At 39.7% G+C, this 26,223-nt stretch overlaps 1 protein-coding gene across 5 annotated transcripts in view; it reads left to right on the top strand.

Annotated features, from left to right (window-relative positions):
- epha6 (eph receptor A6) overlaps positions 1 to 26,223 on the top strand; it is a 691,207-nt gene that overhangs the window by 542,281 nt on the left and 122,703 nt on the right. For 4 of the 5 annotated variants that reach the window (XM_073045584.1, XM_073045586.1, XM_073045583.1 and 1 more), the window contains exon 6: positions 23,406 to 23,530. The exons of the other annotated variant lie outside the window; for it this stretch is intronic. In XM_073045584.1, the coding sequence (XP_072901685.1) occupies positions 23,406 to 23,530 (125 nt within the window). The remainder of the gene's footprint in view (positions 1 to 23,405; positions 23,531 to 26,223) is intronic. 5 annotated transcript variants of the gene reach the window in all.

Raw genomic sequence — 26,223 nt, 5'->3', positions numbered from 1 at the left:
GAAAATGGTGTTTAGCACCCTGGCCTTCATCGGTGAGGGCACTGAGTATAGGAGCTGGGACATTATGTTGCAGTTCTCTAAGTCATTGGTTAAGTCTCATTTGGAGTACTGTGTACAGTACTGGTCACCCTCTTATAGGAAAGATGTGGTTAAACTGGAAAGAGAGAAGAAGACTTTCAAGGTTGTTGCCAGGATTAGAGGTCCTGACTCCCGGGAGATGTTGGCCAGGCCAAGTCTTTACTCATTGGAACATAAGGGAATGAGAAGCAACCTTATAGAAGTGTCTAAAGTTATGAGGCATATTTAGGATGGACAGTAATAGTCTTCCCCAGGGTAAGAGAAGCCAATTCTAGGGGCTTAGGGTGAGAGAGGAACATAGACCTTAGAGACAACTTTGTGACACAGAACATGGTGGATATTTGAAATGAGCTGCCAGAGGAAGTAATTGAGTCAGGTGCAGTAGTATCATTTAACAACTTGAATAAGTACATGGAGAGGGGGGGCCTGGAGGGATGGGCGAACGTGGGAAATTGGGACTAGCACGAGCACAATATGGGCTGAAGGGCTTCTTTCCATGTTGCTCTGTGACTGCAAGAGTAACAAAAGAAAGCAGGAGAGGAAAATTCAAATAGAACAGATTGCAGAGAAACAATTGGAGAGAAGCAGATGCAAGTCCAAATATATTATTACAGTGAAACAGAAAAAGAGACAATGTGTCAACCATTATAAACGTGGGTGTAATTGAGAGAGATGGAAAGTAACAGGTTAGGGTGCCAACAGATGTATCAACGGTGAGTCTTTCAACTGATGCTTGCGGATGGAATTAAAAGAACTCAAGGCACCGTTTTACGAAGAGCATTGTCTAAAATGTATCCATTAGGCAACAAAAGATAAAACAATTAACCAATCAACTCTCTGAAATGCAGTCAGCATTTCAGAGACATGCTGACTGCTATTAAACCCTGAAATAAAATTATTCATCAACACGACATAATTTGTATAAGAGTGTTGAAAGTATTCTGTGTTCTGTGTTTGCAGAGGTGATTCCCATCTTCATACCTGAAGAATTCATTTCTAAATCTCCACCCAGTGGAGACTATTTTTATCTACCTGATCTGTTTCCTTGACAATCCGAAAAGCTTCAGTCAAATCAACCCCTTTAAATTCCCAGAAATACAGTCCAATTTGCATAGCTACTCTTGATAACCTTTGGACTTCAGCTATCATTCTGGTAAAACGGTAATGTCTAAAATCTAATATATGTTTCATAAAACAGGATGCTGGGATATGCTTTTAGTCTAACTGGAGCTCCACATAACTTTAAACTTTTTATATTCATGCAGATTAAATGTAAGACCAGCATTCCAAAACACCATTCAACATCCTTCACAATCTATGAACATGGACACCTATACTCTTTGGGCTTCTCTTGCTTCTAGTCTTTACTTCATGATCGTTTAGAATTTCAAAGTGGATTATGTCACATTTGAATGACTTGCAAGGGTTTGGCCTATTTCCATAATGTATTACTATCTATGTAAATTTAACACTGCTTATGGTGCCACATACGTACATCTGCGATATCAATGCACTCAAGTATATGGCTTTAAATCTTATCAAATTAGTTTTCTTACAAGCATATTCCCTGACACACTTTCTTGTGAGAAGGATCAGAATGTGTGAGATCACAAAGCCTGCAGTTTCCAACATAGCTTAAATTGCATTATGAATCAAATAACTAGGGAGAAGGGCTGCATATCAACCACTTAGCACTTCACCTGTTGGGGAATTACCCCAAATTCAAACCAATGAAATATAAATTTTCACAATATTCTTAATCTGATTATTTTTGATGAATACAGATGTTGAATTGGTCCATTGAATATTAATGGTAAAATCTAGATGACTGATTAAGCTCGAATTTTCAAGCTGGTGAATAACTTACAGCAGAAGTTTGATTTTATTATCCCTGGCCAGAACTCATCTATGAGTATTCAACAATATATTGTTTTACCCACTCCAGAAATAACCTTCCAATGAATAAGTGGAATCCTGTTGTTAATTACAAGTATTATTGTCTTACATACTTACAAAGCAACCTAACTTGCCAAATGCATTTTGAGAGCTAGCATTCACCAGTGAAGCCTTGGTCAATGGATTTGGAAATTACCAAATGTAATTTTTTACTGTGATGAATCATCAGTTTCTATTCTCATAGTGTGTGGGAATTAGACTAAGTCTTTGTGTGCTTGCTTTCCAGAGAGAAGGTAAAGGACATTAGGGTCTCATACTACACTCATACAGCTTCAGAAACATGTTTAGTGGCATCATTTTATCATATCAATCTGCAGGTTGTGGGTTTTGCAGCAAAAACATGATTTATCATTTGTCCTTAACCATGCATGAACTGACTAGCTTATTAAGAAGCCATTTCAAAAGGCAGATAAAAGTGACCATATTGCTTTAAGCTTGGAATAATTAATATTGGCCAAACTAAGTAAGGCCATTAGCTTTCTTCATCTGAAGGATAATGGTGAACCAGATAGTTTTGAGTTAAAACTATCAGCACCTATAGGAAGAAGAACAGTCGATGTTTTAGGCCAAGACCCTTCGTCAGGACTAACTGAAATAAGAGATAGTAAGAGATTTGAAAGTGGGAGGGGGAGTGGGAGATCCGAAATGATAGGAGAAGAAAGGAGAAGACAGGAGGGGGATGGATGAAGCTAAGAGCTGGAAAGTTGATTGGCAAAAGGGATACAAGGCTGGAGAAAGGGGAGGATCATGGGATGGGAGGCCTACAGAGAAAGAAAGGGGGAAGGGAGCACCAGAGGGAGATGGAGAGCAGGCAAGGAGTGATAGTGAGAAGGACAGAGAGAGAAAAAAGAGAGGGAAAAAAAAAGAAAAAAGGGGGAAATAATAAATAGAGAGATAGATAAGGGATGAGATAGGTCAGGTGATAGAGGTATGTGTTGGGGAGCACTTTGGGTCCAGTGATCACAATACCATTAGTTTCAATATAATTATGGAGAAGGATAGGACTGGGCCCGGGGTTGAGATTTTTGATTGGAGAAAGGCCTACTTTGAGGAGATGTAAAAGGATTTAGAAGGAGTGGAATGGGACAATTTGTTTTATGGGAAGGATGTAATAGGGAAATGGAGGTCATTTAAAGGTGAAATTTTGAGGGTACAGAATCTTTATGTTCCTGTTAGGTTGAAAGGAAAGGTTAAAAGTTTGAGAGAGCCATGGTTTTCAAGGGATATTGGAAACTTGGCTCAGAAAAAGAGAGAGATCTACAATAAATATAGGCAGCATGGAGTAAATGAGGTGTTCAAGGAATATAAAGAATGTAAAAAGAATCTTAAGAAAGAAATTAGAAAAGCTAAAAGAAGATATGAGGTTGCTTTAGCAAGTAAGGTGAAAATAAATCCAAAGGGTTTCTACATCTATACTAATATCAAAAGGATAGTGAGGGATAAAATCTGTCCCTTAGAGAATCAGAGTGGACAGCTATGTGTGGAGCCAAAAGAGATGGGGGAGATTTTGAACAATTTCTTTGCATTGGTATTCACTAAGGAGAAGGATATTGAATTGTGTAAGGTAAGGGAAACAAGTAGGGTAGTTATGGAAACTATGATGATTAAAGAAGAGGAAGTACTAGAGCTTTTAAAGAATATAAAAGTGGATAAGTCTCCAGGTCATGACAGGATATTCCCTAGGACTTTGAGGGAAGTTAGTGTACAAATAGCAGCGGCTTTGACAGAAATATTTCAAATGTCATTAGAAATGGGGATAGTGCCGGAGGATTGGCATATTGCTCATGTGGTTCCATTGTTTAAAAAGGGTTCTAAGAGTAAACCTAGCAATTATTGGCCTGTAAGTTTGACGTCAGTGGTGGGTAAATTAATGGAAATTATAAATATATACTTTTAGAGTATATATCTCTAATATACACCATTAGAGATGGTATATATAATTAGCTGGATAGACAGGGTCTGATTAGGAACAGTCAACATGGATTTGTGCGTGGAAGGTCATGTTTGACAAATCTTGTTGAATTTTTTGAAGAGGTTACTAGAAAAGTTGACGAGGGTAAAGCAGTGGATGTTGTCTATATGGACTTCAGTAAGGCTTTTGACAAGGTTCCACACAGAAGGTTAGTTAGGAAGCTTCAATTGTTAGGTATTAATATTGAAGAAGTGAAATGGATTCAACAGTGGTTGGATGGGAGATGCCAGAGATTAGTGGTGGATAACTGTTTGTCAGGTTGGAAGCCGGTGACTACTGGTGTGCCTCAGGGATCTGTACTGGGTCCAATGTTGTTTATCATATACATTAATGATCTGGATGATGGGGTGGTAAATTGGATTAGTAAGTATGCAGATGATACTAAGATAGGTGGTGTTGTGGATAATGAAGTAGTTTTCAAAGCTTGCAGAGAGATTTAGGCCAGTTAGAAGAGTGGGCTGAAAGATGGCTGATGGAGTTTAATGCTGATAAGTGTGAGGTGCTACATTTTGGTAGGACTAATCAAAATAGGACATACATGGTAAATGGTAGGGCATTGAGGAATGCAGTAGAACAGAGTGATCAAGGAATAATGGTGCATAGTTCCCTGAAGGTGGAATCTCATGTGGATAGGGTGGTGAAGAAAGCTTTTGGTATGCTGGCCTTTATAAATCAGAGCATTCAGTATAGGAGTTGGGATGTAATGTTAAAATTGTACAAGGCATTGGTGAAGCCAAATTTGGAGTATTGTGAACAGTTCTGGTCACCGAATTATAGGAAAGATGTCAACAAAATAGAGAGAGTACAGAAGAGATTTACTAGAATGTTACCTGGGTTTCAGCACCTAAGTTGCAGAGAAAGGTTGAACAAGTTAGGTCTTTATTCTCTAGAGTGTAGAAGGTTGAGGGGAGACTTGATAGAGGTATTTAAAATTATGAGGGGGATAGATAGAGTTGACGTAGATAGGCTTTTTCCATTGAGAGTAGGGGAGATTCAAACAAGAGGACATGAGTTGAGAGTTAAGGGGCAAAAGTTTAGGGGTAACACGAGGGGGAACTTCTTTACTCAGAGAATGGTAGCTGTGTGGAACGAGCTTCCAGTAGAAGTGGTAGAGGCAGGTTCGATTTTGTCATTAAAAAAAAAATTGGATAGGTATATGTACAGGAAAAGAATGGAGGGTTATGGGCTGAGTGCAGGTCAGTGGGACTAGGTGAGAGTAAGCATTCGGCACGGACTAGAAGGGCCGAGATGGCCTGTTTCCCTGCTGTAATTGTTATATGGTTATATGGGATGGGGTAAGAAGGGGAGGAGGGGCATTAATGGAAGTTAGAGAAATCAACGTTCATGCCATCAGGTTGGAGGCTTCCCAGATAGAATATATGTTGTTCTGCGGGCATCACTGGCTGAAGTAATTTTCCTAGATTTATTTTAAATGATTAGTTAAATTTAAATTCTCCAAGTGCCAAGGTGTAATTTGAATGAAATCTTCTTCAGGCCTATGTGTCTTTCACATAGTACCTCACCTCAGATCATTCACACTCACCACCCCCCACCACCCCAATCTGGACTTGCTTATCACCTTCTCCCCCTCCCCACACCCTTTTATTCTGGTTTCTGCCCTCTTTCTCCCCAGACCGGATGGAGTTTCTCAACCCAAATCATCAACTATTCACTTCCCTCCATAGAAGCTGCCGAACCTGCTGAAAACCTCCAGCATTTTGTGTGTGCAAGTCAACTGTTTATTGGTTAAGCTGCAGTTGAGATTCCCTAGCAACAGCCTACATCAGGTATTATAACTTCCATGAATAGACTACTTCAAAACATTCAGAGCCCAGACTAGAAATTGTCCTGTTCCCAACCTGTGTTGGGACCTGCTTCAGTGGGAATCGACTGGCTTAGCTGACAATGCCTAACAGGTCTGATGGATGCTGTCATTATTAGGTAAATTATCTAATGAAGCCACTTGATTGGTTCGCCATTGTCCTGGCTCTGGCTTTGTGTAGGATGCATACAGCACTTAGATCACACCCTAATTCACACAACAGCCAGTCTCTAAGCGTGTAAAAAATAACAGATAATTTCATTTCTCTGTTATTTTTCACTTTTGTGGGGGACTAAATATGAACAGATTTAAACAGTTACATAATTCTATCTAGTTTATTGTGCCTCTTTCTAAAGAATTTCAGAAAATGTTATACTTTTTGAAGTAAGCTTCACAACTTGTGATTTTTGATGATACTTGGATGAATACTCCAAGAGGCCCTTGTTGGCATCTTTCTCTTCAATGGAACAGCAAGAAGGAAAGAAGTGCATTTGAAATGTTGCATTTGAATATATTTTGGGGGCTTGTTTTAGCTATGGAACTGCTAAATCTAGCAAAGTTCCAAGGGCAGCCCCCTGATAAATCTTCTCTAAGGCCATGTTAATCCTTGTAAACTCATTTAGCTATCACTAAAGCTTTCAAATCCTTTGGCTGGGATCCACAGATCAAGAATTTTTGCAGATATTCCTGAAAATTGTAAATCATTACTGTATTGTGGGACTGCTCAGAATGGAAAAGGAACATTCAGGAAGTCAGTCAAAACCTTGAAAGTATGCAAAGGTCCAGCAAAAACAGTGTTAGGGTTGCATGATCTCCAATAGAACCCATCTACTCACCCATCAGGTATGTCCTGCCCAGTTGTGTCCCACATTGGCCTGATTAGCTTCATAGAATCCAGAGAAATTGGAGAGAAGCAAGCCATCTTTATGCTGTGAAACCACCAAGATGAAGCAAATATTACACAGTGCTCTTTGAAGGTTTCTAATGATGCCTGATTATAAAATCTAACTTTGCAAAGTTCAAAGTTTAGTAAATATTATTAATTATTGTTATTTTAGTGAGCTGACACCCTTCTGTCTTCTGTTGATCAAAAAATATCAATCTAGATAGGAGATTGCTATCTTTATTTCTCAAAGTTAATTAAAATATCAGTGCAAGAAAGGGACATAAAGGCACACACATTGAGTTTTTAAGAGTGTCCACTTAAACAGCTTCATATCTGATCACAGCATTCCTGAACAGATGAAGACCAAAAATTGTACTTTTCCAGAAAACGCTCTGGAAATGATCCACGCTCAAATGGTATAGGTTAATGCTCACTCCCGGAGCCAGATGGCGAATATTACCCTTTAAGTATGTTGACTCTGTGCTATCATCCAAACCAAAATCAATTTACTTGGCAAGTACCATGAAACCTGCCAATGACTTTATCAAAACTTCGAAAGGAACTCTGTTTTCAAACTAAAATGCTAAAGTCTATGAAGAAGTAATGTACAATAAATAGATTTCTGTATTTGGAACAATCCATGTGAACCAGGTGATTTTATACAAAATATTGTCATGAAATTAGTTTTTGAATCATCTTACAAGCTGAACTGTGATTTTGAGAATTTCATTCTTTTCAATGATGTTTCAAAGTGCTTAATGTTAGAGATGCAAAAGTTGACAGTTTCAATTAAGTAACTAGCACATTGTAAATTAAGTCATTTGAGACCATCTGCACATTATTATCTTGAAAAATTATTCATTGATTTCCTTTAGCAAAATAACAAAAAGCTTTCTGCATGTAATAAGGTTTCACTTGCGTTCAATTAACAGTTAGCAGATGGTCTGCACAGCAAATTACAATTTGAATTCAACACTGCAGTTTTCACTCTACATTTTCAGTGCAATATTAAAAAAACAGTGTTTCAGATTTTCTAAACTTAACTTTTACGTTTAGTAACATCGCTCAAAGGGTGGTGTGAGTGTGGAATGAGCTACCAGCAGAAGTTCAATTCCAACATTGAAGAAAAATTTGGATAGGTACAAGATGAGGGGGGGGGGGGGTTTGGAGTGATATGCTCTGGGTGCAGGTAGATGGGACTAGGCAAAAGGACTTGTCAGCATGAATTAATTGGACCTGCTTCTGTGCTGTAGTACTCTACAATTCAATGACTTTGACAAGCTTATCAAAAGTCAAGGATCAGCACAGTGTATTAGATGGCTAAAGGACAGAATGTAGAGATTAAATGAAAACAGAGTTCTCTGCTTGGCAATACTTTGCTTGCAGTCTTTCAGGATCTTGTCATGAGATCACCTTTACGATATAAAGAGCAAAACTTATGTTGTAATTTGTGGATGATCCCTATAGCAACTGCAAAAACAGAACATAGAACTTTCTTTAGTGAACATTGATGGTTCAGAAGAGTGGGTGAAGTTCTCCTGAATGGAAGCCTATGGAAAGATGTGAAGTGGAGCTTTTTGGGAAGAACAGTGAATAGAAAATTATGTAGAAAAATTTCTCATTGGAATGGAAAAACTGGGAAATCTTTCATCACAGCTGTACTGATCCTCAAAAGCAAAAACTGGTTACACTCTAAACATATAGATGAAGAATATACTATATATCACCCTTCATAATTATGTAAAATTTCCATAAACCAACTGGAAGACTTATTAATTTTCTCCATGTTATGGAGTCATAGAAAAGAACAGCACAGAAACAGGCCATTCAGTTCATCTAGTGCATGTGGAGTCATTTAACCTGTCTACTCCCATCAACCTGCACTGGGACCGTAGTCCTCCATACCCCTACCACCCATGTATCTATCCAAATTTCTCTTAAACATTGAAATCGAGCTCACATGCTCCACTTGCACTGGAAGCTCATAAATACTCTCACAACACTCTGAATGAAGAAGTTTCCCCTCATGGTCCCCTTAAACTTTTCATCTTTCACCCTTAACCCATGACCTCTGGTTGTATTCCCACTCAACCTTAGTGGAAAAACCCTGTTTTAATTTGCCCTATCTGTACCGCTCATAATTTTGTATACCACTATCAAATCTCCTCTCAATCTTCTAAGTTCCAAGGAATAAATCCCTAACCTATTCAATCTCTCCTTGTAACTCAGGTCTTCCAAACTCAGCAACATCCTTCTAAATTTTCACTGTACTCTTTCAACTTTGTTTACATCAGAGATGACCTAACGTGCACACAATACTCCAAATTTGGCCTTACCAATGTCTTATACAACTTCAACATAACACTCCATTTCCTGTACTCAATACTTTGATTTAAGAAGGCCAATTTGCCAAAAGCTTTCTTTATGACCCTATCTACCTGTGACAACACTTTCAGTGAATTATGGACCTGTATTCCCAGATCCATTTGTTCTGCCACACTCCTCAGTGCCCTCTTGTTCACCATCCTCCATGGTCCATATCCTTCAATTCACCATTAGTATTGTTTGTTATAAAAATATTCCCCTTAGCAGCTTATCTGACATCGACCCTAACTAAAATCTGGATATGTGGTCTGTGTACATACATCTACTGATGCCTCTGGACACATAATCAGTGATGTTCCTGGAATCCTCAGGTGTTTCGGGTCTTTCAACATCATACACCCTTCTCCAGGTGACCCAGCCGGGGCTGATCAGACCCTAGCTTGTCCAGATGGCTAGCTACACATGACTTCATGGCTCCCCTCTTTTGAGCCACAGCCACCTTGAGGCCCTCTCTGCCGCATCAGTGGTACTGCAGATGGCTCTCCTCTTCCTCTCTCCCTCAATGCCCAAATGGCTGAAGGCTCTGGCTAAAGAACGGGCTGCAAATCCCCTGCATCCAGCCTCCACTGGGAGACCCCTTGCTCTCCATCCAGCCTGAAGGTGTTCTGGAGCCTTTCTTCTCCTCTTCTCTGAACCAAAGTACCTTTACAGATTATGAAGACATTACATGAAATTACAAATCCATGTTTTTAATAATGCACTGTGTAGCCTGGTTTTTAATTATTCTGGTATTATTGTGCTCCTCCATATCTAAATTGGTTTAATAGAGTCAGCAGCAGGATAATATTTCCAAGTAAAATAAGCTCCATCAGTGGGAACACAGGGCTCTAAAGAAGTATTAGCAGTGGTCGTCTGGGATAGAAACCCTGCCAGTAAGTCATAAGGTTGTGAGTAAAAATCCCACAGCGGAAGCTTGAACAGAAAATCTATATTGGCTCTCCACTGCAGAACTTAGAGAAGATGTTAATTTTGTAGATGAAACATCAAAGTGTACATTCTGTTTTATCAACTGAATTTTAAAGATCCCAGGGTAATTTTTGAACAGCATCATGATAGATCTGGGGATAGGCTGAGGTGTGTAGCAGTGGAGATTGTGGTGTCCTACGCGTTAGGGTTAGGGTTACTTTCTGTTACTTTTACTTTCCACTCAAGCAACAGAATTTGCCTTGAAATCAGAATGTGTGGTTTTGCAATGTGATCTCATTTCAATGAACAATTAAGAAGCATAATTGAAAATCAGGCATACATGTGAGTCACACATGCAGATTGCTGGAGGAACTCAACAGGTCAGGCAGCATCTATGGGAATGAATGAACAGTCAATGTTTCTGGCCCTTCTTCAGGATTGAAAAGGATGAGGGAAGAAACCAGAATAAGAAGGTGGGAGAGAGGAGGGAATACAACAGAGGTGGTAGGTGAAGCCAGGTGGGTGGAGAAGAAGGGGTTGCTGGGAGGTGATAGGTAAAAAACATAAAGGGCTAGAGAAGGGAGGATCTAATAGGAAACAAAAGTAGACCATGGGATAAAGAGGAGGAGGAGAGCACCAGGAGGAGGTGATAGCAGGTGAGGAGAAGGGAAGAGTTAAGAGGCGAGCCAGGGTAGGGGATTGAAGAAGAGTTAAGGGGGAGGGGGAGGGAGAAATCGATGTTCATGCCATCAGATTGAAGTCTACCCAGAAGGAATCAGATGTACTCCTTCTTCAAATAAGAGGCTTTCCCTTCATCCACCAGTGATGCTGCCCTCACCCTGATCCCCTCATTTCCTGGACATCCACTTTCCGCCACCTTAAAAGGGATAGAGTTCCTTTCATCCTCACTTACCACCCATGAGCCTCCGAATTCAGCACAGTATTCTCTGCAACTTGCACCATCATTAATGGTACCCTACCACCAAAAACATCTTTACCTCTCCCTCCACCACCTCTCCACTTTCTGCAGGGATCACTCCCCTTGTACATTTGTCCCTCCCCACTAGCCTCCCTCCTGGCACTTATCCCTGTAAGCGGAAGAAGTGCTACAACTTCCCATTCACCTCCTCCCTCACCTTCATTCAACACTTCACCTGTGAACCTGTTGGGGTCATCTACTATATCTGGTGATTCATGACAAGCCTCTCGAAACACTTCATGATGATGGATGTGAGTGCAACGGGACGGTAGTCATTTAGGCAGGACACTGAAGACTTCTTCAGTCTTCAAGGAAACGACCCCCACCCCCTCCCCCACCAGCAAAAAAAGCATCAGCGCCTCCACCAAGCACTTAAATGTGCAGCAAAGCATCAACAAATACACAGGCTTGCAGTACCCCAAAGACTACTCGTTCATCCAGTAATTCGACATACCACAGGCTCTCTCTCTCCCTAATGAGGGTAAAAGAGGTGTCCCTGTTTCACAGCGAGAAGGGAGACATAACAAACAACTCGCTGATTTATAATGTTAAAAGTCTGTTGCGTCGTTTTTTCCTAGCCCTGCGCCCAGAGAATCAGCCCCGGAAAGACTCATGTCTCTGGGCACCCAGCCAGCTGTCAATGTTCCGTGTTCTCCTGCGACACCTCAGTCAGGGGCACTGGCCTTGAATCAGCCCATCTCCAGAGCCACGAAAATCCAGCACTCTGAAGGCACGCTAGTCTTTCAGGCCGTATCCTTGACATATCAAAAAGTGGCCAGTCGTGAGGCCCTGAGAACGGGCCCCGTTCCTGCAAAGAACCAAAGTCAGAGGGTAACTCCAGGTCAGGGTCTTCAAAAGAACTTTGAAAAGGGAAGAAAAGAGATATCAAAGATAGAAATAGAGCTGTTCCGAAGATGCAAGCAAAGGAATCGCCAATAGCACCATTTTAACTTTGCCCTACCCTCTTACCTGTTGTTTTAAATGTTGTTATATGTGCATCAAATTGTGAGGATATGAAAAGTATCTTCAGCACATGCACCATCATAGTGTCAAATGTTTAGGCAGCTTCTAATGAAAATTGGAATCTAATACATAGTTCTCTTAGTCCTTTACATCTAGACAAGCAAAGGTCTCTCTAATAAAGTGCTTTATGCAGCTCAGTTTACCACTTTTCAGGTTTAATACCATTAACTAGAAGTAAACAATTGGCCAATAGCTCTAATTTGGAATGATTGACCTCTTCCACTTATAATAATGTCTGATTTTCAATTCTTTGTGTTAATGTTATCAGTGAGCAACAGAAGAAACACATATTTGGTCTGAGCCTTATCCAGATAAAGGCCTGGTGAACTGCTGACTCTTCATCACACCTTCTGTTGAGGCCTTGTTTTGAAATAAATTACTTAAAAATTTATAGCTTCCATTCAACCTCTATCAGGCATCTGCAGCTTTATTTTTCAGCACCAGATAAGTCCTGACTATGGGTGAATGTATTATTAATTATAGTTACTATATAGTATTAGAAAATATTTCCACAAATAAAAAATGTAACAGTGTCAGCCTCAAAAACAATGGTTTGATAGGTTCTTAGAATGTGCTGCTGTAGCTACTTCAGCAGATTGTGAAAATGATGTGCAATGCATTTGAAGGGAAAGTACCAATTACTAATTAGCATCATTCTTGCTGCATACTTAACTTTATCAACAGACTTAAAAGGATGGAGTGTCTCAAGTACTTTTATTGTACTTCAGTGAGCAACCTATAAATTTCAAACCTGTGGTGAACTACATATACCTGTCTGGACTGCTCCTGTGGCTCCTCCCACAGACCCCTGCTGACTGCTCCTGTGGCTCCTCCCACAGACCCCTGTATAAAGGCGATTGAGGCCTGAGCCCGGCCTCATTCTCCAGGATGTAGTGTTGTTTATTCTTCCAGTCAATAAAAGCTGATATCTCGCTTCTTACGTCTCAGAGTGAGTTATTGATGGTGCATCAAAACCAATGAGTTTATTTTGATGCAGTGAATTTATATTTTCTACGTGTTCTGAACTACTCTTGTGATAAAACTTTTGTAGATGAAAACATAAAAATGCTGGAAATACTCAGAAGGTCAGTCAGGCAGCAAGTAGAAAGAGAAACAGTTAATATTTCACATTGGAGATTTCACCAGAGCAGGATCAGAACAGTCCTCCAGATGTTAGGCCTTCAACCTGAAATGGTAACCAACTGCAGCTTCTCTCTGAGTGTTGCCAGCATTTTCTGTCTTCAGTTCAGATGTCCGACATTTACAGTTTTCTTGGTTACAAAAGCTTTCAAATGACGAATAGGCTTCACTTGTTTCAGAAGGCTAAAGGATGCAAATATCCAGCTAGTCAGATATGAAATTTTGTATATTTTGAACTTGCACTTTGAACTTGTTGTTTATCACAAGTTGTGCTACTGATGAAGTATTTTTATCTTTAATTACCATCGCTGGTAAAGTGTTATATTTTCTTGCAAGTGATTTACATGTTCTGATGTCATAGACAGAATATGGGAAGACAGGAAGGAAGGAGATGTGCTTTAAAAAGTATGTTTTAAAAATCAAAAAACCTGCTGCCCTCTGATCTGCTCCCATTTTAGGTGATAAATAACTAGATTTTAAACACCCTCAAATCTGCCAAAAAAAAATCTGAAACCTGAATCATCTTGCTCAGTTACAAAGATTTCCCAGCGATCTGTTTGTGCATCCCGTCAGTTTCAACATAATGAATTTTAATGGCAGAGGGCAGCAGACTGGTTCAGCAGGTTGTGCTGCTGTCCCACGGCTCCAGTGACCTGAGGACAAGTCAGATCTTTGGTGTACATTCTCCCTGTGACTGTAGGGATTCCTCCAGGCACTCCAGTTCCCTCGCACATCCCAAAGATGAGCTGGTCTGTAGGTTAGATGATCACTATAAATTAGCACTGGTGTAGCTAGGCAGAAGAATCAGGGTAGAGTTAATGGGCATGTGAGGTGAGTAGTTTGGAGGGAAAGGGGATTACTCTGAGAGCTAGTAAATTTGACAGCCTCCTCCTGTGTTATGAAAAAGACATGAAAATACAAACACATGTATTGACAGGAAAATATAGTCAGTAATTGGTTTATTATCTTGGGTACAAGCCTTCATAGTATCCAACACATCTTCAAAGGGTGGTGCAATGTCCATTATTAAGAATTCCCATCACCCAGGACATGCCCTCTTCTCATTGTTACTGTTAAGTAGGAGGTACAGAAGCCTGAAGGCACACACTCAGCGATTCAGGAACAACTTCTTCCCCTCTGCCATCTGATTCCTAAATGGACATTGAACCCATGAACACTAGCTCACTTTGAAAAAATATATATTACTTCTGTCATTGCACATTTAAAAAATCTATTTTATATATATATATATATATATATAAAAGCAGATGCTGGAAATCTGAGCAACATGCACATAATGCTGGAGGAACTCAGCAGGCCACGCAGCATCTCTGGAAAAACAATACATTCAGCAATTTGGATGGGAGAGTGAAGAGTCAGAGGTCATGGTCCATGTAGGCACCAATGACATGGGTAGGACAAGTGATGAGGTTCTGCATAGGGAGTTCAGTGAGAAAGGTGGTAAATTAAAGGGCAGGACCTCCCGGATTATAATCTCAGGACTGCTATCCATGCCACATGCTAGTGAGGCCAGAGCTAGGAAGATTATGCAGTTCAAAATGTGGCTAAGGAGTGGGTATAAGAGGGAGGGCATAAAAATTTTGAATCATTTGGCTCTCTTCCAGGAAAGGTGGGACCTGTATAGTAGGGAAGTTTTACATCTGAACTGGACGGGATTAGTATTTTAGTGGGAAGGTTTGTTAATGCTGTACAGTGGGGTTTAAACTACAGTTGCAGGGAGATAGGAACCAGGGTGCCAGAACAGTTAGTGGAGAGGTTGTGGAGGAAGATGTTGGTAAGACCTCAGACAAAGTCAGGAATCAAAAGATTAAGCATGGTGTGACTAGTGTCCCGAGCTGCATACATTTCAATGCAAGAAGCATCGTAGGAAATGCAAATGAGCTCAGGGCATGGATCCATTGTAGCCATTAGTGAGACTTGGTTGCAGGAGGGACAGGACTGGCAGCTTAATGCTCCAGGGTTCTGTTGTTTTAGATGTGACAGAGCGGAACCGATTGAAGGAGACGGGTGGCATTACTAATCATGGAAAATGTCATGGCGGTGCTCCGTCAGGACAGACTGGAGAACTCAGCTAGTGAAACATTATGGGTGGAACTGAGAAATAAGAAAGGTATGACCATGTTAATGGGGTTATATTACAGACCACCCAACAATCACAGAGATTTAGATAAACAAATTTGCAAAGAGATCTCAGACTGTTATAGTAGGTGATTTTAATTTTCCACATATTGACTAGGAATCTCATACTGTAAAAGGACTAGATGGGATAGAGTTTGTCATATGTGTTCAAGAAAATTCCCTTCATCAGTTCTTAAAAGTCCCAATGAGAGAGCATGCAATACTAGATCTGCTGTTAGGGAATGAGACAGGGCAGGTGACAGAGGTATGTGTAGGGAAACACTTTATATTCGGTGACCATAATGCCATTAGTTTCAAAGTAAATATGTAAAGCAATAGTTCTGGTCCGTGGGTTGAGATTTTAAATTGGAGGAAGGCCAAGGTATCAGAAATGACCTGACAAGTGTGGATTGGGACAGGCTGTTTTCTAGCAAAGCTGCACTTGGAAGTGGGGTGCCTTCAAAAATGAAATTTTGAGAGAACAAAGCTTGTATTTGCCTGTCAGAATAAAAGGTTAAGATAGCAAGTGTAGGGAACCTTGGTTTTCAAGGGATATGGAAGCCCTAGTTAAGAGAAAAAAGGAGGTCCATTGCAGGTATAGAAAGGTAGGAACAAATGAGGTACTTATGAAGTAGAAGAAATGCAAGAGAACACTTAAGAAAGAAATCAGGAGGGCTAAAAGAAGGCATGATATCGCTGTAGCAGACAAGGTGAAGGAGAGTACTGAGGATTTCTACAGGTATGTTGAGAGAAGAAGGGATAAAATTGGTCAGAATGGTAATCCATGTGTGGAGCCCAAACAGATGGGGGAGATCTGAAATGAATTCTTTGCATCTGAATTTACTCAGGAGATGGACACAGAGTCTATAGAAGTGAGGCAAAGCAGCATCAACTTCATGGACCCTGTAGAGATTACAGAGGAGAATATGTTTGCTACCCTGAAACAAATCAGGGTGGATAAACCCCCAGAGCCTGACGTGTTCCCTCGGACCCTATAAGAGGCGTGTAAAAACTGCCGGGACCCTAGCAGAGATACTTAACTCATTCTTAGTGACAAGAGAGGTACCAGGGGATTCAAGGATAGCCAATGTTGTTCTGCTGTTTAAAAAAAAGGCTCTAAACATAAATTAGGAAATTATAGGCCAGTAAGCCTGACATCAGTTGTTGGAAAGTTATTAGAAGGTATTCTGAGGTACTAGGTAGGTAAGTATTTGTAGAAACATGGATAGATTGAGGAGAGTCAGCATGGTTTCATGTGTGGGAGATTAATCTTGCAGAGTTTTTCGAGGAAAGTTCCAGGAAAGTGGATGAAGACAAGGCAGTGTTTGTTGTCTACATGGGCTTTAGTAAGGCATTGGACAAGGTCTCACATGGGACTTTGGCTTTGTGGAAGGAGTCAGAGAGTGATAGTAGACGGTTGCTTCTTTGATTGGAGGCCTGTGACTAGTGGTGTGCCACAGGGCTCAGTGCTGGGATCATTGTTGTTTGGTCATCTATATCAATGATCTGGATGATAATCTGGTTAATTAGATCAGCAAATTTGTGTATGACACCAAGATTGGGGGGTATAGTGGACAGCAAGAAGTGCTATCATGGTTGCAGGAGGATCTGCATAAGCTGAGAAAATGGGCTGAAAAATGGCAGATGGACTTTAATGCAGACAAGTGTGAGGTTTTGCACTTTGGTAGGACCAATCACGGTACGTCTTACACAGTGAACAGGAGGGCACTGAGGAGTGTGAAAGGACAAAGGGATCTGGGAGCACAGGTATATAATTTGTTGGAAGGGTAGTGAGTACCTGGTAGTGAGCTGCTGGATAAAGTGGGCAAGGCAGATACATTTGCAACATTTAAGAAGCATTTGACTTGGTACATAGAGGGGAGGGGCTTGGGGTGGGGTTATGGTCCGAATGCATGCAACTGCCAATAGCAGGGAGGTTGCTGTGTTTGGCATGGACCAGTTCGGTCGAAGGGCCTGTCTTTATGCTTCTTTACTCAATGACTCGATAGCAGTGAACTGATAACGAGAAATGGACTTCATTATGCATAATGATTATGGAGGAGAATAGGTCTAGACCCAGGGTTGAGATTTTTGATTGGAGAAAGGCTAACTTTGAGGAGATGCAAAAGGATTTAGAAGGAGTGGATTGGGCCAATTTGTTTTCTGGGAAGGATGTAATAGAGAAATGGAGGTCATTTAAAGGTGAAATTTTGAGGGTACAGAATCTTTATGTTCCTGTTAGGTTGAAAGGAAAGGTTAAAAGTTTGAGAGAGCCATGGTTTTCAAGGGATATTGGAAACTTGGCTCAGAAAAAGAAAGAGATCTACAATAAATATAGGCAGCATGGAGTAAATGAGATGCTCGAGGAATATAAAGAATGTAAAAAGAATCTTAAGAAAGAAATTAGAAAAGCTAAAAGAAGATATGAGGTTGCTTTGGCAAGTAAGGTGAAAATAAATCCAAAGGGTTTCTACAGTTATATTAATAGCAAAAGGATAGTGAGGGATAAAATTGGTCCCTTGGAGAATTAGAGTGGACAGCTATGTGTGGAGCCAAAAGAGGTGGGGGAGATTTTGAACAAATTCTTTTCTTTGGTATTCACTAAGGAGAAGGATATTGAATTATGTAAGGTAAGGGAAACAAGTAGGGTAGTTATGGAAACTATGATGATTAAAGAAGAGGAAGTACTGGCACTTTTAAAGAATATAAAAGTGGATAAGTCTCTCGGTCCTGACATGATATTCCCTGGGACCTTGAGGGAAGTTAGTGTAGAAATAGCAGGGGCTCTGACAGAAATATCATTTTGAAATATCAAATTCAAATGTCATTAGAAACAGGGATGGTGCCGGAGGATTGGCATATTGCTCATGTGGTTCCATTGTTTAAAAAGGATTCTAAGAGTAAACCTAGCAATTATCGGCCTGTAAGTTTGACATCAATGGTGGATAAATTAATGGAAAGTATTCTTAGAGATGGTATATATAATTATCTGGATAGACAGCATCTGATTAGGAACAGTCAACATGAATTTGTACGTGGAAGGTCATGTTTGACAAATCTTATTGAATTTTTTGAAGAGGTTATTAAGAAAGTTGATAAGGGTAAAGCAGTGGATGTTGTCTATATGGACTTCAGTAAGGCCTTTGACAAGGTTCCACATGGAATGTTAGTTAGGAAGGTTCAATCGTTAGGTACTAATATTGAAGTAGTAAAATGGATTCAACAGTGGTTGGATGGGAGATGCCAGAGAATAGTGGTGGATAACTGTTTGTCAGGTTGGAGGCTGTGCCTCAGGGATCTGTACTGGGTCCAGTGTTGTTTGTCATATACATTAATGATCTGGATGATGAGGTGGTAAATTGGATTAATAAGTATGCAGATGATACTAAGATAGGTGACGTTGTGGATAATGAAGTAGGTTTTCAAAGCTTGCAGAGAGATTTAGGCCAGTTAGAAGAGTGGGCTGAAAGATGGCAGATGGAGTTTAATGCTGATAAGTGTGAGGTGCTACATTTTGGTAGGACTAATCAAAATAGGACATACATGGTAAATGGTAGGGCATTGAGGAATGCAGTAGAACAGAGTGATCTAGGAATAATAGTGCATAGTTCCCTGAAGGTGGAATCTCATGTGGATAGGGTGGTGAAGAAAGCTTTTGGTATGCTGGCCTTTATAAATCAGAGCATTCAGTATAGGAGTTGGGATGTAATGTTAAAATTGTACAAGGCATTGGTGAGGCCAAATTTGGAGTATTGTGTACAGTTCTGGTCACTGAATTATAGGAAAGATGTCAACAAAATAGAGAGAGTACAGAGGAGATTTACTGGAACGTTATCTGGGTTTCAGCACCTGTTACAGAGAAAGGTTGAACAAGTTAGGTCTTTATTCTTTGGAGCGTAGAAGGTTGAGGGGGGACTTGATAGAGGTATTTAAAATTCTGAGAGGGATAGATAGAGTTGACATGGATAGGCTTCCTCCATTGAGAATAGGGGAGATTCAAACAAGAGGACATGATTTGAGAGTTAGGGGGCAAAAGTTTAGGGGTTACACGAGGGTGAACCTCTTTACTCAGAGAGTGGTAGATGTGTGGAACAAGCTTCCAGTAGAAGTGGTAGAGGCAGGTTCAATATTGTCATTTAAAAAAAAATTGGATAGGTATATGGATAAGAAAGGAATGGAGGGTTATGGGCTGAGTGCAGGTCAATGGGACTAGGTGAGAGTAAGCGTTTGGCACAGACTAGAAGGGCTGAGATGGCCTGTTTCCATGCTGTAATTGTTATATGGTCATATGGTTATGTAATTATGTTCAATTATGAAAGCAAGGATTAATTTCCATCATCTCCTATTCTACATTGCACCTATTTCCATAAACCCCTCTACATTAATTCCTTTACATTACCCTCTTTGGTCCAACCGCTACCAATAAAAGCTTCACCATAAATCTGTGTGAAAATTATTAATTCCACAGTATTCAGGATACAAATAGTTTGAAGCAGCCGGAATATTTTAAAGTGCTTAAAATATTTTTAAGTAAAATAATTAAAGTTCACCAAAGTTTCTGTCATGGCACTATCCTGAAGACACAGTTTCACAGCTCTGTCTAATTCAACTGCTGGAGAGAATGAAAGACTACAAATGCCTGACACAGCCATGTGTGGCCTGAGGAGCTGAGCTGAGAGGTACTATTAGACTTGTCTCAGCACATTGCAGTAAGCTTAAATCCCATGCTGACGTTTGTCAGACGCAGCTGACAGGGAGAGGTAAGCTCAAAACACTTCAAGTTCAGGATTAGTAAGTACAGAAATGTGCTCTCCAGGTAATGTCGTTGATACTGCCAATTTTACAGCCATTATGTTCAATTGCTTTTTGCGACATTCAGACACATTCAGTTTTACATGCTGTTGAACATTTTTGCAAAAGTGGATTTTACTGGTAAATGCTCAGTGCACCTTGGAACCTTTGATTGTTACATTTAGGTCATTGCTTGCAATGTTTGGATATTGTCTATGGTCAGGTAGATCAACGCTAAATCATGCCATGATTCTTTTCCTGATAATACAAAGTTCTGATTGAAACCAAATGACCCACGGTGCTTATGCCAGTACTTTAACTAGCTAAATAATTCTAGCCTTTCACACTTTTGACATAGCCCCACTTTTCCTTCCAAGAACTTATTTTATTTCCTTTTGAATTACTGTGGTATTGACTTGCTTTTACCGCCCTTTCAAATTGTAGCTTGTGCAAATAGTGCCCCTCTTATCACTTTTATTGCTTTAGCCAATCAAGTTAGATCTGTGACTTCATAGCACCCGTCACCCCATTACCAGTTCTTCTGCCATTGGAAAGAATTTCCAATGACTTATGCTAATAGAACTATTCTTGGTATTTAATATTGTGGAGAGCATTTGGTCCATAATGACAGGCAAGGATGCTCATTGAACTCAACAACCATTTTCTTGTAATAAACACAAAACAGACCGGGCACCATGACCCGGAGAGTGATTCCAACCCGACTGACACAGACGGGGGAGGTGACCATCACACACCCCGGCTACAGTTAGGGTGACCCACAATACACAAGCGAATAACTGTACATGCCAAGCTAAAATGTAACAACAAATGAACTGGAACTTCCCGTCATAATCCCACAAAAGCATTTTAACACAAGAACAATAAACAGTGCTGGTCATGTGCAGGGGCGGGCTGTCAACCCCCAGAGCGTCACGGTATCTTTGTAAACTCATCTTTAAATAATGTTCCAAGAAGAATAACTCCAACCTCGCTGATCTCTCAACATAACTAAAGACCATCTCTGTGATGCTATCTGTCAAATCTCTTTGACTGACCTGTGCCAGATTAAGGACCCTAAAGCCGGACATTGAAATCGATCTATAGTTAATTTTGTCTGGCATAGACACGATGGGCCGAATCACCTCCTGTGCTTTAAATTTCTATTATTGAATTTTGATGTTCCACAACAAAAAACTGGTCTAAGCCACATGCAACGTAAATGCTGAGACTAGCCACTGTGATGTAGGAAATACGTTATTCAAATCTCTGTGCACCATTACCAATTCACCAAGTCTTAACTTCAAAACTATACCTAGTTTTGTCTAAAGGTGACTGAATTTTCAGATTTAAGAAAGCTTTCACTCGTGTTCTGAAATGATAAACTAAATTTTAAAAGCTTTTTACCTTTATTTGATATGTCAGTACATTTTCAAAAGTTGTTTCCAGCTCTTTTTGATAAGTTTCTTCAAAACCTGAAGAACATATTAAATTAAAAACTGTTGTTGGTGTGTAGAGTGCATTGACCCTGAAAGTGAAGGTTTAAAGATATGTTTAAGTGCTTGCCTTTTCTATCTATAATAACCATACATTATGCTGTTATCTATCATTCGTAATGTGAATATCTCACCCCTATGTAGTGACAGAGTGGGAAACAAGTTGTTTTGATTAATCACTTGAATTTCTACTTTTCTCCAGAACAGCTTTAAATATCTCTGTACCCTACTGAGTAGAATCTTGCAATTAGTGAATCATATTAATCTTACCTGGTAACTAATACTGGAGCATCCAATTTCCAATCAAAAGCCTAGATCTGAACTTTTCTTTTAAAGACTGTCACTAGAAGCTGATTTCCCTTGATTGCTGAGCTTCTCTAGCTGGTATTTCAATAGCATGTGTACTCGCTGTCTGGTGGAGAAGGATGTTTAGAACATCTGTCAGAAACAATCATATCACATCACCTTAGACCTGCTCATTGTAGCATGGGAATGGGCAATAAAATGCTGACCTTCCCAGCACCATACTCATGCTAGATGTATACAGTGGATTCTGGTTAACTGGGGCACATTGGGACCAGTACACCCGCCCCAATTAGCCTAAACCTAAGTTTCATTGAAATATTTGAAGAGGTATTAAAAAAAAAATTCCACTTAACTGAGTAACAGATTATGTATGTAAATGAAATAAACTAGAACACTACCAAAACTACTACAGTACTATAAAACTGTGTTTTTGTTCCTAATGGCTATTGACAGAAGAATTCACTCAGTGTATGCTGCTGTGTTTTTTCAATTGACTGTAAATGAACAAAATCATGCAGACGCCTAATGTAGAGAGTGGACTGCCTTCAAACAGTGCTTTCAAGGGTTGCATCGTCCAAATCATTTTAATTGCAACATTCAAGATAATTATTGATACCTTCAAATTCTTCATGGTTCCTAATTTTCTAAAATAGTGAAGTTGTCTCGTTTTCACTTCCAGGCGATTCTGGCATCTTCAAGCCTGAATACTTGAAACTGCAGTGAGCAAAACAGTTCTGAGCTGTCTTACTATTTATTACTCACTGATTATTAGTAACAAAAATTACTGCTTTTTGAATGCAAACACACAAATTACGCTATTTAAAAACTGATCGCTGTAAGCACAGTGTAGCCACACAACGTCCATGCGACTCACGCTAGTTAGAAAATATTCAGCAACAGTCTCCAGTCGCAATTAAGCAGCATAGTGTCTGAAATAAACAAAAGGAATCCCGGCTATTTTTTAAAATATCTGTTTTTGTTCTTTAAGAGCTGTCCCAAATAAGTGGCTGCCCCAATTAACCAGAAGCAACTGTTTATAATATGTATGTGTAGCATATATAATATCTAAAATACATATGTATAAGAGAGTAGGTAGCATAAATGTTCACCAGGTTTTATTAGAGAGCTTTGTTGTATACTAGGACTATATATCTGCTAATGTATTTCGGAGTGTCACAAATTAACAAAAAGAAGCAGTCTTTCCTATGCTTTCTATAAAGCACTAAAATATAAAAAAGAGCAGCACTAGATTCTTGGTACTATTCGTGACCCACTTGTCAAATGGCCACTTAGATCCATCTATTAAGGAAGATGCAGTGTCAGGGTTATTGATAAAGCATAGCGGGTGATGGAGTTAACAACAGTGGTAACAAGACACTGAGGGCATCCACCTGTGAAATTGGAATAACCACAATAGCATGTTGCATTATAGCACAGTGAGGACTGCTGCTCTACTGAACCAAAAGCCAGAGTTTCACTTGAGTTGGTTTTCCCTATGAATATTTTTACAGAACCTTTTGTCCTTCCAGCTCCCTCTCTGATTGGGTTTCTGAGGAAAGACTGGGCATCTCAGAACAGTATTGGTCTGTCATGGCAGGAACCCGAGCATCCAAATGGAATCATTCTGGACTACGAGATAAAGTACTATGAAAAAGTAAGGAAAAGTATTGGAAATATCACTGTAAAGAATTTCTTGCTCCTGAGATGTTTCACGGCTTAAGAGTGATATGTTCACATTGAAGTTTATAACATTTGAAGAGCAGTGTAATAACTTCTGGCACTGATTTTAAATGAATTAAAGTATCGCCTTCACAGTTTACACTTTAAGTCTTGATTTCTATGAAACAGAAAAAAAGGTTCTGTTGATAATCAGTTGATGTGACTAAATTTCCAAACATTAGTCATTTTATTAATAAACTCAGTATTAAATCACAGCTCAGATATGGACCAGGCTTAGATATCTGCACACTGGAGTGTGTCTGGAAATCATAGCCATGCAGATGCACAATTGTAGGAACCTGACGATATGTAGAAATATTACAGCCCTAATCACACATTCAATGTTTTACATTCCTCAAAGAGCACTGAGATTACAGCACTGATATCCATTCCCTTGTAAATGGTGTTTTCAACTTACAGTCAAATTTGATTTGAGTTGATGGCAGCTCGTTTAGTGAGCTACATGTCACAAATGTATAAAGGCAACCCCCTTCACAACGTTAACAATTAGGATGTCAACGTACATGCATAGAAAAGTTTGAGATGTATCCAGCACACAGGGTACAGGTTAATTTATCATTCCTGACAAGAACATAAAAAGCTACAAAAAATCTCTCAATGTGAAAATAAAATACCTTCTAATTGATTTAAGTAACATTTAAAAATCTTATATTAAGAGCAAGGATATGGGAGTTGAGTGATCAGAGAGTTATGATTGGGAATGATCGGTGTGTCAGGCTGGAGATGATCAGTCAGTGTGGGCTGAGTATCGAGGAAGAGAGTTATCAGGGAGTGAAGGCTGGAGTTGACTGAGGGACTGAAGCAGGGAGTAATCAGGGACATTGTTTTGCTCAGTGGAGAGGTGGATCCGTAGCTTAAGGCCTGATTCATTGGGGAGACATGGTTGAGATTAGCGGGTGGAGCAGGCCAGTATAAAGGAGGATGGGTAGATAACTGAGCCCAGAGTAGTGTGATTAAACCTCACTGGTACAGGAGCAGTCAGTTACCGGCCCTCCCTTGACAACATGGTTTAAATCACCTGACAGAGCCCCAGAGGAAATATTCCAAGCTGACTGATGTCACTTGATCTGTGTCAGGCTGAAAATGGCAATTCATACCGGGAGATGTTCAGTCAAATTTCTGGAGAATGTGAAATAACATAGAAATGATGGCTATTCTGTTTCATCCTGGGAAGAGTCCATTTTCAAACACTTAACACTGAAAGTGAGCAGCAGCTTCCAATGAAATTTCATCCTGCGCCTTCTAACTTAGCACAAGTAACACCACCAGTAATAAATTAACCTAACAGACAAAGAAAGCCACTTTTCACTGCTATATCACCGAATGTTTCAATAGAAACAGAATTCATTATCAGGTTTGTTGTTCTGGCTCACTCATATTGCTATTCACAGCTCTTTCGTTCCATGACGAATATCAACCCAGAAATGAAAATCTAATGATTCGAATCCAAGTTGTGCTGAATTAAAATGGGGATTGCTTCTCAAGATTAGATGTAAAACAAATGACATGTACATAGAGCCGTCTAGATCAGCAATTGCTGGCAGCTCAGACATGTGGAACCCACAAAGGCAGGTCATATTATGACCCTTCCCTGGATGCTGTGGAAATAGCTGCATTAGTGATAGAAGCATCAATCGCCACTGAAATAAAACAAGACCAGCATTAAAAGAAACTGAAAATGTACCTGTCACACTGTTCCATTTGCTTGTATCCAGCACCAAATGCAAAGAAGCAAAATGTAGCATCTGCACTTTATGGTAAGTAGACAGATGAACACTGTCCAGCAATCCTATCTTATAGATGTAAATTTTCATAAATCATCATTTCTGACAAGAAATTCTAACTCTAGCTGTTGCAATCAAGCTACATTATTCCAAATGAATGAATGGCAGTAGCTACGGCAGAGTGAAGTCGAAGTTGTAGTGTAGTCCTAGTTCTCAAGTCATGTCTAAGAAATACAGCTGGCTCACCTGCTCTGTTATTTACCTCATAATGGAGAAAGAATGGAGTTGTCAGAGAACAACTGAAAAGTAAAAACAACTTTCATCATTACAAAATATTTCTGATGTAAAAACAATTAAGCACTAATTTCCTAATGCACACTTTTTTCATCTTTCTTTAAATTTACAAACAAAAAATGTGTTCTTAAGGCAAGCACAATTTTAACACACATGAGTATAGCTATTCATTTTCTAAGGATCAGTAATACTTTCTTTTCTGAAACCATTAAAACAATGACATTGATTGATGTGGACAAGTGCATTATGGATTAGTCGTGATCGGGTTTATCTCATTTCTGACTTAGAGATGAATCTAGCTCACGTTGCTTTCTTCTTCCCCTGTTAAACATATGGGTTTAAATTTTTAAAATCTCCCACGAAGTGAGCTCAAGGATGATGCTCATCTAAGGTACATTGGCAAAGTTTGTTTCAGTAGATAAATACAGAAAACAAAGAAAAGTTCCTTTTGAAAGTTTGCCACACTTTGATACACACTTTTCCCTAAGTTCTTTATATCGACTCTGTGCGTGGAAGTAATGATTGTCGAAAATGGAAAGTAGTTCAGTCCTTTCCCTTATTAACCTTGGTGAACAGGAATTGCAACCAA

The sequence above is a fragment of the Hemitrygon akajei genome, chromosome 5 (assembly GCF_048418815.1).
Source record: "Hemitrygon akajei chromosome 5, sHemAka1.3, whole genome shotgun sequence".
Taxonomy (NCBI): Eukaryota; Metazoa; Chordata; class Chondrichthyes; order Myliobatiformes; family Dasyatidae; genus Hemitrygon; species Hemitrygon akajei.
This window is presented reverse-complemented; position numbering and strand designations above follow the sequence as displayed.